The 15,591-nt window shown below is 44.3% G+C and overlaps 1 protein-coding gene across 1 annotated transcript in view; it reads left to right on the top strand.

The window, feature by feature from the left end:
• The window catches only part of LOC135700800 (uncharacterized), a 296,750-nt gene that overhangs the window by 243,430 nt on the left and 37,729 nt on the right, over positions 1-15,591 (top strand). Inside the window, exon 6 of the mRNA XM_065221449.1 lies at positions 4,869-5,069. Within this exon, the coding sequence (XP_065077521.1) occupies positions 4,869-5,069 (201 nt within the window). The remainder of the gene's footprint in view (positions 1-4,868; positions 5,070-15,591) is intronic.

The following is a 15,591-nucleotide window of genomic DNA, read 5'->3' as shown; positions in this document are numbered from 1 at the left end:
AACTCGCGATCACGATCGGATACAGTTCCGATGTGGATGCCGACAATCGTTGATTTGGTATGGAACGTCCCCTGCCAACATTTTGCACCGACAGGATGGGATGGCCCTCCTTCTCGTTGCTTAAGAGGGACGCATAATCTCAGGTTGTCAAGACCCATGAGTAATTTGGGCTCGATTGACTCGTAGTCGTCGAGTGGGGGACCACGCAAATGAGGAAAACGTTTTGAAAGGTCCAAATACTTCAAGCTTTGCGTAGGCAGAACGAGATGGCTAACCGTACGAGCATTGTGAAGTGTGTGTCGGGCACTGGTACTTTTGCCGGAGATGTCGAGTTGTACACATTGTGACTTTGGCTCGACCCGTGTCACGTTTCCGGTCCACTTCAGAGTGAGTGTTTCTGATTTCCCGCTGACACCAAGCCGTCTCGCAAAAGATTCGTCCAAGAGAGTGTAAGACGACCCTTCGTCGATGAAGGCCTGGATGTTTTGGGAGGTATTCGCTCGGTAGGAGTGGTGGAGTTCAGTAGAGTATGGTGCCTTTGACGACACCCGCTGACACCGCAGCCACTTGCCGTGACTGTTGAGGCATGTTCTGCAGAGTCCTTTCTGTTGAACTAGCGTCCAACGATCATCCACACTGGCACCATTGAACTGTTGACATTCAGCCACTCGATGACCCGCTCGTCCACACGATACGCATTGCCTTCCTGGTTTAGTGCTAGTGGGGGTACTGGTAGACGTGGGAGTTGGAGTTTCATCTGCGGAGTGAGCTTGAACAACACCTAAGTTTCCACCCTTCTGTTTGTTGCTCCGGGTTTCCGTGAACATGATAGACCTTTGAGTGGTGCTTAATCCTGGGAGGTCACCAATGTTGGCATGAACTCACCAAACGTGTCGAGTGTTGCGGGCTGATGCTGGTTGATTGCCCAATCGAGTCGCAGCGAACCTGGCAGTTTCTCTACCAGTTCTTGCATAAGTACCGGATTCGCAAGGTGGTTGAACTGCTGTGCTGCTTTGAGATGGTCGACCGAAAAGAGTAAGCAGGGTCTGGACGACGTGCGGTACGCTTGATGGCAAGAGCAATCGGCTTCTCACTGACTCCAGGGCGTTTCCCTTCAAGCATCGTTGAAGGCGAACCAGATTTTCTGCATCCGAGTAACCACAGGTGGCCGTAGACTGCTCGAAGTTACTGATGAAAGTGGGCCAGTCTTCCGGATTTCCTAAAACCTGTCTCACTGCGATTTGTGTTTGCGAAAGTGTTCGAACGGAGGAAACGGGAACAGTCGGCACAGGCTGTGGCGTTGGAATCGGATAACTCTGTGGTATTGGTATATGAGTGGGGTAAGCAGGTGCTGGAATTGGAGGCTCTGATATAGGAACGGGAAGATGCTGTGGAGCAGGGATTGATGATGGAAGCTGTGGCAGTTGAGGTGGAATACTTGGCATTGGATGGATTGGATTCAGCGGTATTGATGGTAGCTTAGGAATGGGGAGATCCGCTGAGTCGGGTTCAAATGGGAGTGTTTCGTTTTCCCAACCCGATTTCCATCGCCCTATGTCTAGCCAATCGTCTACCTTTTGGTCGCAATTCATTACCGAGCCACCTCTACTGCTAGTTTCTGCCATTTGACGAAGAATAGCTTGTCGCTTCTCGAAAGATTCCTTCCTAATTTGCTGCTGCTTGCGCTTAAGCTCCAATTCCTCCTGCAGTTTGAGCTCATGAAGTCGTTTCGCCTCCTCCATCTGACGCTCTGCTTCCTCCAACATTCGTTTCCTGATTTCTTCCCCTTCCAGTAGTGCTTGCTCTTCCATCTTCTGTTCTTCTTCGACGAGCTTAAACTGTTCTGCCAGCAAAGCAGCCCGGACACTGGAAGTCACAATTCCCGGCGGGTTGGGATTCTTCTTCCTCCCTTCTAGAGCTCACTTTTGAACTCGCCTTAGAGCCTTTAGAAGAACCTGTTTGGACAACGGGAACTTTCAGATGATCATCGTTGGATTTGCCCTGCTTCGAACATCGTCAAGCATATGTAAGTGGCATCCGGCTGCCAAAGTGCTCCCAGTGTTTGCACACGTCGCACTGGACCATCTCACTTTCTGCTGAGTCCGTTCGTTCGCATGCCTGGCAGTTCCGATGGGATTTTTCATCTGCCATACTTCCGATACCCGAACAAATTTCTTAAAGAAATGTTGAGTTAGGATCACCAACTCTAGGTGAGCAACACGTTTTTGTTGTGTATGAGCTTTAAGCTGCAATTAAATGTTTATTTAGGATAATTTTATAGCGATCCTGATATGTACGACTTACAAATTTGGTGTACTGTCTCTGGAAGTGGTGCGGCTTGATTCCCACTGTGCACTGCATTAGTTTTAACTGTACTAAACTGTATCTATAAATTCAACACTAGTATTAAGTTCAATTTACATTTTATCGATCCGTACTTACAATAATTAGAATATAGGTTTAGGTTTTAGCACGTAACGATAAATCGTGTAGAAAACTAGCTTTAGGAACTGTTAATAGTTAGCTTTAGATAGATTTAATAAGTGATTAACAATTGTGATAAATTCACCTTACATACAATTAAAACCGTATTGATTTGAACAAAAAATTGTGCACTATAAATTACTTTGCTGTTCTTCTCTTTCTTCTTTTTTGTTGACGTTCCGACAGTCCGTGACGGGATCGAAGTCACTATGTTGACAGCTGACGCAGCGCCGTCGTGTTAGGCGTCGCCGCGATGAGGGGTCTCGTCGTGACAGTTTATAAAACTCTGACTATCAAAAGAGAAAGTATATGAAGAGAATATTGATCAAAGTCACTTACCACCCTTTCCTTCTAACCCCCTCACATACATCATTGTGGTAAACATTAGAACAAAGTAAACAAAAAGTTTACTTTTCCCTTACTTGACTCCCATGTAAACTTCAAAGGGTCAGTGCAGTATGAGATCGCAACCAAATGAGCTCAAATTTTGGGAAAATCATCAGGAACCTGATTTGGAATCGATTAAGTGGGTGACACAAAAACGATAATTTGAACCACCCTAATAAATGCCCTTCATGGCGAATGCTTAACACAATCTTGGATTTAATAATGTAAGGTCCAATCTCCAAGTTGGTTTTGAATTCTGGCACCGATTTTGGAAGTTACAATCCGACAATGTTATTTGAAGCCGAAGATGGCGAATGTAATCTCTGGCATGGAAAAGTCAAGATGGTAATTTTATCGTCTTTAATAATTCCACACACTTATTCCCTAACTACACTTTTACGATCCTCATCAAGGGCCCATCACAGGACGGTGCTTTCGTGCAGAATGGAATCTGCTACACACAGGAGAGACTGTCCATTCCCAGTGCTATTGCTCTTTAATGGCTCCGGCAGCGATGTTTTATTCATCCACGCCGAGCACATCCGTCTGACCGTGAACAAGAACATGGGCACAAATCGTAAAGAAAAGGCATGATTTCTCTAATAGAATCAAGCTACCCATGAAGGACGAACGTGTTTTTCCGGTTTTTCCACTTTTCAACAATTGCGTCCGGTCCAGAATCGTAAAAAAAAAGACTAGGTAGCCCGAGCAAAGCTGGAGATCAAATTGAAATCAAAATTTGTTGTTATGATGAAACTGATTTTGAATACTTCAGTTAGTCTCATTTTGGATGACTTAACGGTTAACACAGCAAAAATGGAAACGTTTGCGTTGTTTCATTTGCTCACAAAAAAATTCCGAAAATCGTCGAGTTTTTGACGTGTTACTTGTATTTCCCCCCTTAACGGTTAACACATCAAAAATGCGAGCAACATTTTACACATTGTTGAATCAAACGGAAAACTAATCCTGCTTTCGATGAAATCAATTGGATTTTTCATTTATATTATTAAACTGAATACGGGCCTGGTGTGAATCGTTAATATCCATGCTTCTCACGCTGAAAGATTTGAGTTCAAATCTTATTCCGGACAAGTCACGAATGACCTAAAATGTGTTTAACAAAACAATGAACAAGACAAAGTTAGTTCATCTACAGATGAACTTTAATATAATTCCCAACAAGACGTTAACAGTAGAACTATAAGTTAAGTTACTTTCTTTAAAAAAAAAAACTCTTGACTGCATAATAAAAGAACAATATCTTCTTCTTCTTCTTATTCCTCGCATTTCAAGCCTATTGTATATGAGCTTATTGCCAAAATTGATACTCTATGGTCAGGGAAGTCAAGAAATTTTCCAAACCGAAAAATTCCTACATCGGATCGGGAATCGAACCCAGCCACCTCCAGCATGGTCTTGCTTTGCAACTGCGCCTTTACCGACTGAGCCAAGGGGAGAGGCCCAATATGACCAATAATATATCAGACTTATGCCGCGACAATTGAAAGCCAAATTAGTTTTCATTATGATAGGAACGGCAAAATTTAACATCAATTTGCTTTCATTTTGTTACCCGACTTTGCTCGGGTAGCCGATACCTTTTCCGATTTTTTTTGCTTGCTTCTTCTCTGAAGAGCAGGGGTACCTACCTATTCAAATCAACGCCTCCTACAACACAATGATGACGGTTTCCCCGCTTGCTTGGGTTTTCATTGCTCGCCGCCATTATTGAACAGTAGTCGTAGTCACAGTCGGGTGCTCCTGGGAAAAAGTAAAAGGCCACCGGAGGGATTTTCCAACTCGGTAGCAATCCCTTCTTCTCCATCGAGTTCCAACTTTCGGGGGGTGTACCTACCGGTATTTTCGGTGTCCGATCCATTCAAAGTTTACAATTCGGGAATTCGATTGAACAAAAAAATTGTCCATAGTTGAAATCCGATTTGTAGGGATTTATTTTCTGAATGGAATTAATTGAACAAAGTTCTTAATTTCAGGCGGGCAAATCGTCACGGAGCGAGGAGTGGGACGACAAACGCCAGTAATGGAGGAAACGGAGTGGATCTCAGTGCCGGTTCGCGAACCTACGACCTGTACGATGCCGAGGTGGACGTTTGTCGGGAGAAGCGCACCCAGCGCCACCTGGGCGCCATGGCCTCCACGCAGATTCTGTGCGTCTGTCCGCTGATGATTCTGAGGTAAGTTGATTTACAGAAATTTTGGGGTGGAGGGCTGAATTTTGACAGGTTGACAATAGCTTTGGAAACCAACAAGAGCCAACGTGTAGATTCCCGCGGGCAATATTTGAGGACAGGAATGCTGAAAAAAAATCCTTAAAGAGCTCTTTGTGCTGTCATGGACGGGACGAGGCACGGAAGAATGGTGGGAGGGATTGCGGATGGTCAGATGACTTTCATTATTACATTTTTGCTTCGCAATTATGAGGGTGTTAATGGCGATGATAGCGTCGCCATAGCGATGGTTGTGGGTATGATTTTTAGCCGTGTACTTAATATGGTAATGTAGCGATTTTTCAGCACGAGCCTCCTATCCCCGCGCCCCGAGCCAACATTTTTTGCGTATCCCAACCAAATGGATTTTATACCTTTAAAGTTATGAAATTTTCCCATGCATTGGAAAATGCTTAATTGCTGCGTAGCTACCCAGATTTACTGGGTTTTTTTTTAAGGAGAAACACGATTTGTATTGTACGGGTGGTAATTTATTACTGACTAGATTGCTTACTTTTTCTTTTTCACTTAAATTGATCTTTATTTCTTTTGTTTGTAGTGGGATTACATGTTTGTTTTTACAAGTGATACGCAGGTATCTTTTCATCTTTAGTCGTTTGATTAATATAATATTATTAATTAAATTTCCTAGACCTATCAGACCTGTTTAGGGACTTACCACCTTAGACTAAATTGCTTATGCTACATGTCCAATTTTATAGCTGCTGATTGCTATGTATTTGTTATTTACTTATGCTTAGCAACCAGTTCCTTGTACTTATGTACAGTGTTGAAATCAACTGCTTGCTTGGATCTCAACATTTTTCGATCTTGTTTTCCGTACTGAATACCAATGCTACCGACTGCCAGGGAGGCAGCTCCCACACCTTTACCCTACGTATCAACCCATCAACTCATGGACCGGGGACCAACGGCTTTACTTCCTGTGGTAGACGACACTTACTGTATACCAGACTATTATATCAACTGGGACAAACCCCCTTTGTCTCTATAGTAGTATATAGTCAATGGCTATACCTGTCACTAACACTATCACATGGGAGATGGGATCGATGGTGGCTCGTCACACAGGATTAGTCTTCCCGCGACCTCTGAGCTACCTAAGTTATCACAAACCGTGGCGACGAGGAAAAAGTTCCGAAAAAAAAAATAGTGGTTTTGGTTATTCCGGTTGCTTGTTTTAAGGTAAGAAAAGAGAAAATAGTGTCGGGAAAGAATAAAAATATTTGAAAACAGCGAAAAAAAATCAAAGAGAACGCGTTGGATAAAATCAAGCCACTAGACGCCATTTTGTTTTTATCTCTTCCGAATCTAAAAAAAAAAAAATGAATGAAAATTAGGTGGTCTGTTTTAGAACGAGGAGGCAAGCAACGCTGAAATGGTGATACCGAAGAAAAATGTGTGTGTGTGTGTGTGGATAGAGAAAGAAATGGCAAGAGCTGAACTGCCAGTTTTCATAGCGTGTTGACTCGGTTGACTCATACCTCGATTCTTACTTTCGTGTGCGTGAGTTGAAAAAAAAAATCGAGGAATATTGGAAGACGCCATTTTGTTTTATTATTCCAGTAGCTGAGGAAAAATAACCGGTTGGTTTGTATACCAGCGTGTGTAAGTATGCAGTGCATATTATTTCTAATTGGAAATTGTGATAAGGATGGCTAGAACATGAGATTCAAGCTGGGAAAATGAAATGGCTTAATGACCTTGAAATGATGGAATGTATTCATGCATATGAAAAGAAGAGAAACTAGAAGAGCTAAACCGATTTAATTACGGGTGAATGATAATGGAATTGATATGGTTGAAATAGAGATGCCGATTAAATTACGGGTAGAGAGTGAATATTGCCGATTTGATTACGGTTGGAGAGTGAATCTCGGAGTGAATACAGCCGATTTGATTATGGTTTAAAGAAATGATTGCCGAATCAATTACGGTTGATATAAAATGAGGTACCAAAGATTGTTAGTTGTATGGATTTCCGATTCAATTACGGTTGCAGAAGGAATAGAAAACATTTCCGATTGAATTACGGCTGACAAATATTAATAATGGGGAAAATGTTTACCGATTGAATTACGGATAGGAATGTTTATATATATATTTTTTTTTAATTGCATGTGTAATGTGAAGATCATCGACGGAAATTAATTCGGACGATCATGGAAGGTGATGAAGAAAATGGTGCCAGTCATCAGGTTATAAATCAGAACCTACAGTTCTTCAACCCGGCATCGTACAACCTACCACACTTTAAATACAAACACCTGCCAGCGTCAGAAGTTCGCAATGCCTGGACCATGTGGATCAGATGGTTTGAAAGTGTTATGGCTGCTTCGAACGTATATGAGAGTTCCACACGAAAAATGCAACTTCTGGCAATGGGTGGAATGGAACTGCAAAGCGCGTATTTTGCATTACCCGGTATCGACGATGATTCTGCTGATCCCGATGCAGATCCTTATGAAACTGTTAAAGTCAAACTTAGTCAACATTTTTCTCCTAAGCACCACGACAGTTTTGATCGGTTTTTGTTTTGGTCTTTGGCTCCAGAAGAAGGTGAATCAATTGAAAAGTTCGCTTTGCGAGTACAACAAAAGGCAGAGAAAATATGCTTTGGCAAGACCGAAACTGAAAGCCGACACATCGCGATTATCGACAAGATTATACAGTACACTTCCGACGACCTTAGGCAGAAATTGCTAGAGAAGGAAACGCTGACGCTGGACGACACCACCAAAATTGTGAATGCATACCAGTCTGTACGTTACCAGTCAGCTAGGATGACCAACAAAGGAATCGAGAGCTCCGTTAACCATATCAACCAATCTGAAAGAAGATCACGATGTCAACGCTATGGATTCAACCTACATCGGCAAGGAGAACGATGTCCGGCGGTGAATAGAACGTGTCTTCGTTGTGGAAAAGTAGGTCACTTTCGTACGGTTTGTCATTCGAAATCGAACCCTAGTTCAACCCATTCTTCAGATTCGGTAAGTAAATTTAATAAATAATTCTGACCCATTGTTGATCGATTGCATTTAAATGTTGAATGTTTAGGGTGTGGTGGACAGAAAGCGAAAGCAAAATTTTATGGCAAATGAACCCTCTCACCTGTTCAAACGCCCCAGACGTGTCTTCCACGTCAACGAAGATCAAGACGTTGGTAGAGAAAAACAAGAAAACCTATCTGTTTACAACGTAGGGGATAATGATGACGAGTTAATTAGATGTGATATTGGGGGTGTTGAAATCGTCATGTTGATCGATTCTGGTTCTAAGTATAATCTTATTGATGACACAACGTGGGAGTTGATGAAGATGAGAGATGTGAGGATAATTAATAAGAGAACTGACAATGACAAACGCTTCCTGGCGTATGGACGGATTCCTTTGAAACTTGTAACCGCCTTTGATGCAGAATTACAAATTGCCGATGGCGATCATGTACTGAAAACGATTACCTCCTTCTACGTAATCGAAAAGGGGCAGCAACCATTACTTGGAAAGCTTACTGCCCAAAAGTTAGGAGTATTGCAGATTGGTCTGCCAAGTACAAATTCAATGACAGTACGACGCATTGACAGCGCAAATAAAGCCTTTCCCAAAATGAAGGGTATAAAATTGAGCCTTCCAGTTGACAAAAGTGTCCCTCCTGTGATCCAGCCCTTGCGTCGTTGTCCCATTCCGTTACTGGAAAAGGTTAAGTTGAAAATAGATGAGCTTCTAGAAATGGACATAATAGAAAGGGTAACAAAACCGACTTCCTGGGTTTCACCACTCGTTCCAATCATAAAAGAAAATGGAGAACTGCGTTTGTGCATAGACATGCGACGGGCCAATCAAGCCATCCAAAGGCTCAACCACCCCTTACCAGTGTTCGACGACCTGATTACCAAATTCCGAAATGCAAAATTCTTCACGTCACTAGACATCAAGCAAGCTTTCCATCAGGTGGAGATAACAGAAGACAGTCGTGATGTTACCACTTTCATTTCCAATTGGGGACTGTGCACCGGAGCTTTTCCAGAACCTGATGGAAAGTATTCTGGTAGGATGCCGGAACACGGTAGTATTCATTGACGATATACTCATTTTTGGCGAAACTGAAGACGATCATGACTCCGCTGTGAAACAGACACTAAGCGTGTTGCATCAGTACGGGATTATGCTAAATGACCATAAATGTAAATTCAAGCAGCGGGAAGTGGTTTTTCTGGGTCATAATTTGTCGGCAGATGGAATATCAGCAAGTGAAGACAAGGTTAAGTCAATTGTGGCTTGTAGAGCACCGCGGACGAGAGAAGAACTTAGGAGCTTTCTGGGACTGGTCACATACGTGTCTAGGTAGGCGATTATATTTATTTAGCTTTGCTTCTTGTTTATTTTTATTTATTATTGTTTTGATAACTTAATTTTTTTGTGCAGGTTCATTCCTAGTTTGACAACAGTAAATGATCCTTTAAGGCAGTTATTGAAAAACGACGTGACATTTGAATGGTTCTCTGAACATCAGCAGTCATTCGACAAAATAAAAGCTCTGGTTGGGTCAGCAGGAAGCTTGGGATACTATGATCCCAAAGATCGAACTTTGGTCGTTACTGATGCGTCAGGTGTAGGATTGGGAGCCGTTCTAATACAATTCAATGACAATAAGCCTCGGATTATCAGCTATGCTTCTAAGAGCCTGACGGATATCGAGAAAACGTACCCTCCTATCGAGAAAGAAGCACTGGGCATTGTTTGGGCCGTAGAGCGCTTTAAAATTTATTTGTTGGGTATAACCTTTGAGCTCGAGACAGATCACCGCCCCCTGGAAACATTGTTTTCAATTTCATCTAGGCCTACTGCAAGAATCGAACGCTGGTTGTTGAGAATACAAGCTTTTAAGTTCAAGGTGGTTTACCGTAAGGGATCGGCGAACCTAGCGGATTGTTTGTCGAGACTAGCAGCCCATGTAGAAGATCGTGAGTGGCATGAGGATTCAGAAGTCTTTATTAGACGCGTTGTAGCTGAATCACTATCATTTCTTTCTTTTCCCGAAGACCGTGAGGAATATGACTCGGGAACGGAGTGCATAATTAGAGCAGTTCAGGAATCAGCCGCAATTGATATTGCAGAAGTCATCACAGCCACAGCATCAGACCCAGAACTACAAAAGCTCATAGAGTTCATCACAAATGATAGCTGGAATCAGGGGGATTTGAAAGAGTATATGCCGTTTCGCCTGGAGTTTTCCTATGTAAACAACCTAGTGATGCGTGGAACAAAACTCGTAATACCCAAAGGCTTGCGTTCTCGAATGTGTCAGCTAGCTCACGAGGGACACCCGGGTCAGTCGATGATGAAAAGAAGACTACGGGAAAGATGCTGGTGGCCAGGAATTGATAAAGATGCCATAAAGACATGTGAAACGTGTGAAGGGTGTCAACTGGTACAAACATCGAATCCTCCTGAGACCTTGATGCGTCGTATTCTTCCGGAGAAACCTTGGGTCGATGTTGCAATTGATTTTCTTGGACCTATGCCAACGGGGGAATACCTTTTAGTAATCGTCGATTATTTTAGCCGTTACATGGAAATCGAGGTCATGCAACGAATTACAGCACAAGAAACTATTAAACGGTTGAAACGAATTTTTAGGACATGGGGCCCTCCTAGAACAATAACTCTAGACAACGCAAAACAGTTCGTGTCAACGGAATTTGAAGACTTTTCTAGGAACATTGGAGTACATCTTAACCATACATCGCCTTACTGGCCACAAGCCAATGGCGAAGTCGAAAGACAGAATCGCTCACTCCTTAAAAGGATGAAAATTGCTCATGCACTTTACGATGACTGGAAAGTGGAACTCGATAGTTTTTTGGAGCTCTACAATAACACTCCACATACTATAACTGGGAAAGCACCTAGTGAACTACTTCAGGGGAGGAAATTGCGATCTAAGCTTCCCCAAATTGAAGACTTTGAAACAACACCTCCTAGCTCTGATTTTCGAGATCGGGATTTCGAGAAAAAGATGCTACAGAAAGAGCGGGAAGATACCAGGCGTAGAGCAAAGCCAAGTGACATCTCAGTGGGGGATGTTGTTCTTATGAAAAATCTGCTCCCGTCGAACAAACTGGCAACTAACTTCTTGAAAGAGAAGTTCACTGTGTTGAGCAGAATTGGATCAAACGTAACCGTGCAATCCAACGATACAGGGAAAAAGTATGACCGCAACGTATCTCATTTAAAGAGGCTGTCCCTGCCATCTGATGATAATATCAACGAATCATCCGGAACCGGAAGTCAACCAGAAGCGGAACCTTCCAGTTCTTCTGCCTATGGAGAAGACGAGTCTACTATTCGCCGACCGCAGCGTGTTATCAAGCCCAGAAGCCGCTACAGTCCAACAAGATAAGTATACATTTTTATACGTGAATTTGTATCTTTAAATCATTGACATAAACCAAAATAAATTAAATTTAGTAAAAAGAGGGGATGTGGTAGACGACACTTACTGTATACCACACTATTATATCAACTGGGACAAACCCCCTTTGTCTCTATAGTAGTATATAGTCAATGGCTATACCTGTCACTAACACTATCACATGGGAGATGGGATCGATGGTGGCTCGTCACACAGGATTAGTCTTCCCGCGACCTCTGAGCTACCTAAGTTATCACACTTCCGATCCGAAGGAAGGCGTGAGCAGAGATTTTATGCCTCAGAAAATCCCGGCGGTGCCGACTGGGATTGAAGCCAGGCCCTTTGGAGTGAGATGCAATCACGCTTACCTGGTTATATCGTTATCGAGAAATCGTTAAAACGTACCGTGTAAATTGCAACTCTGCGGCACCAACCGTGTAAAAAAAAACTTGAGTGTATTTTTCATACAATAGATGTTGGCGTAGTAGGCAATCAGCCGTCGCTTTCCCCTGTTACGTTGTTGGGAAGCCCTCCCTGGCAACGACCCGTTACCTGTTTGTGAAAATTAATAACTGTTCATTCCACTTCGTGCAGTCTTCTTCTTCTTCGCATTTCAAGCTTATTGCATATCGCATATTAGCTTATTGCGTGCTCTCAACTTAGTGTTCTAGTGCACTTCCACAGTTATTAATTGAGAGCTTTCGATGCCTGTACCATTTTTAGATTGGTATAATTGTGTGGCAAGTCCAATCATACTTCTATGCCCAGGGAATTCAAGAAATTTTCCAACCCGAAAAATTCCTAGACCGAACCGGGAGAATTGAACCCAGCCACCTCCAGCATGGTCTTGCTTTGTAGCTGCGCCTTTACCGACTGAGCTAAGGGAGGCCCGTGTAGTACAGACGCTTAAATAATCTTTTCTCCGTTTTTCCTGTTAAACCGTATACTTCGTTTGGAGTCTCCCGTTTGTCCCTTCAAGAGGTTATGGGCACCACTGCGAAGGACGTTTCGTGCAACATCCCGTTGCTGCGTGGAAGCGGAGCTGACTTCCAAAACTGGAGTTATCGAGTGCGCCTGTTCCTGGAAGCCAAAGGCGTCGCGGATGTGCTGACCGAGATGGCTCCAACGGTACAAGCTGCAAAGAAGAAGTTTGATCCAAGGCGTTGCTGGTGGGTTGCTCGTCGGACGAATGCCTCGAGATCGTTCGAGAGAAGGCGACCACGAAGGAGATGTGGGTCAGTCTGGAGGCGGCTTATGCGAAGAAGTCTGTCGCGAGCCAAACGTTAGGACGGAAGCAGTTGGCTCGTTTGCGGATGAAGGAAGGGGACATGCGGACGCATCTACTTGAATTCGACGGGCTCGTGAGAAAATTGAAGACGGCCGGAGCAACTCTGGCGGAAAGTGATCTGGTGTCGCAGCTTTTCTTGATGCTTCCAGACTCTTTCGGCTAGTCACGGCCCTGGAGAACGTCGCGGAAGAAGACCTGAATTTGGACCTCGTCAAGCAGCGTCTATTGGCTGAAGAAAGGAAGCGATCCGACCGGCAGGGTGATTCAGTTGAAGACAAGTCGGCAGCGTTCTCGGGTGACTCAAGATCCCAAAAGAAATCCCAGAAATTCCCCGGTAAGTGCCACAAATGCGGGCGTCGCGGCCACACGAAAAAGGATTGTCGCTAGTGTGAAGACAATTAGCGAAGAAAGATGCCATCAGTTTCATGGCTGATGCAAACATTGCGGAAAAGCGGCCTGGACGAATCCTTTTCAAGCTTGATTCCGGGTGCAGTGACCACCTGGTTGGCGACAAGTTCGTTTTTGCTGCCCTGAAGAAGATGACCAGTCGCGTGGAGATCAAGGTCGCCAAGGAAGGAGAAGCTATGCTTGCTGAACAGATTGGCGAAATCAACGTGACCAGCAACAAAGGTGTACATTTCAATCTGAAGAATGTGCTCTACGTTCCAGAACTACGTAAAAACCTGATATCCGTCAGGAAGATGGCCAATGCTGGGATCGATGTCTTGTTCTCTGGAAACGTAGCAGTTCTGAAGAAAAGTGGTAAGTTACTGGCCACTGGACACCTTCGAGGCAGTCTGTACGAGCTTGAGCTGTCGTTGGAAGAAGTTGAAGCGAATCACTGCGAAGTATCGATTGGAAACCTGTGGCATCGTCGACTGGGGCATATCGGTCAACGCGGATTGAAGACCCCGGCCCGGAAAGGAATGAAATGAAAAAAACAACTAAAATTGATTTCTGCGACGCCTGCGTGCAAGCCAAGCAATGCCGAGAACCGTTCAACGGAACGCGAGCTAGGGCCAGCTGGCCGCTGGAGCGGATTCATTCTGATGTTTGTGGACCGATCGGTACGCCGGCTTGGGATGGTTCTCGTTATATAGTCAGTTTCATCGATGACCATACTCATTTCTCGATGATATATTTGCTGAAGCGCAAATCAGAGGTATTCGAGAAATTTCAGGAATTCGAAGCAAAGGTCACGGCTATGCTGGGAAAGTCCATTTCAAGAATGACGGGAGTACTGTTCCACAAATCAGATGCAGTTCTACAAGAGAAAAGGGATACAGCTAGAGACAACGGTTGCGTACACGCCCCAGCAGAATGGTGTAGCGGAGAGGTTCAACCGAACCTTGGTTGAAAAAGTCCGTTCCGTGCTCATCCAATCCAATGTGCCGAAGCAGCCCTCGCCTGCGTTTACTTGATGAACCGAAGCCCAACAAGTGTGTTGCCTTCTAGTGTTACCCCGGCTGAGATGTGGTTCGGTATCAGACTGGATCTGGACAAACTTCGTGTGTTTGGCTGCAAGGGTTTCGTGTGGATTCCGAAGCAGCAAAGGCGTAAATTAGATGCTCCGAACGGTTACCGCGTGTGGGACCCGGTGGCTCGAAAGCTTACGATTGCTCGAGACGTCAAGTTTGATGATTCGTCCTTCCCGTACGCTGTGATGCTGCAAGAAGACGATGTCCACTTCCCGGAACGTTGTCAGCCGGCCCCCACAGATGAAATTCGTGAAGCCAATGATGAACCTGAAATCAATCGAATTGAAGCAGAACCCGACGATGATCTTGAAGCACCGGTTGAATAACCAGAAAATGCGCTCCCTTCGCCCACAGAAAGACGCGAAATTCCTAGTGAATTGTCGTCGAGGCATAGCGAACGGGAGCGCTGGCTCCCCGGTAAGTTATTTGATTACTTTATCGGTTATAGAGCTATTTCTGGCGAATTGATTTCCGCAGATATACCCGAATCGTCTGATGAACTGCCCAGCGTGCTGACCGAGCCTGTGGATGGCTGCGGTACGAGATGAGTTACGTTTCATGGAGGAGAACAAGGTCTGGCGTCTTACGAGCTGTCCGAAGGGAGTGAAGCCTCTGAAATCGAAATGGGTGTTTCGGCTGAAGGACGATTCTGCTAGAGTCGATTACGAGGAGACATTCGCTTCTGTTGCAAAACTGGCCACCATCAGGACGGTTCTCGCGGTCGGAGTGCAACAGTGTTTCCACTTCCATCAAATGGACGTCAAGACGGCGTTTTTGCACGGCGACCTGAAAGAGGAATTGTACATGGCGGTTCCCGACGGTGTTGCAGTGTCCCCTAATATAGTGTGCCGCTTACTCAAGTCCCTGTACGGCCTCAAGCAATCCCCAAGGTGCTGGAACGAAAAGTTCAACGATCGGTTGCTGAGTTTGGGATTTCGTCGATCGCTGCACGACTACTGCCTCTATGTGCGGGTGGTACCATAAGACGAAATTTATATCATTCTGTATGTGGACGATTTGCTCATCGCTGGGAGGAAGATTGAAACGATTGTGAATCTGAAGAAAGCCCTGAGTTCGACGTTCAAGATGACGGACTGCAGTGAGATCAGTCGTTTCCTAGGTATGAAACTAGAATACGACCGTGCGATGAATTCCATGAAACTCTCTCAAGAAACGAATATCGAAAAAATATTGATACGCTTTAAGATGACGGATTGTAACCCGACCAAGACGCCTATGGAGAAGAACCTGGTTGTTTCCCGCGATGGTGAGTCAATCCAAGAA

The sequence above is a fragment of the Ochlerotatus camptorhynchus genome, unplaced genomic scaffold (assembly GCF_037179485.1).
Source record: "Ochlerotatus camptorhynchus isolate MF236.1 unplaced genomic scaffold, CSIRO-AGI_Acam_v1.1 ptg000142l, whole genome shotgun sequence".
NCBI classification, from domain to species: Eukaryota; Metazoa; Arthropoda; class Insecta; order Diptera; family Culicidae; genus Ochlerotatus; species Ochlerotatus camptorhynchus.
This window is presented reverse-complemented; position numbering and strand designations above follow the sequence as displayed.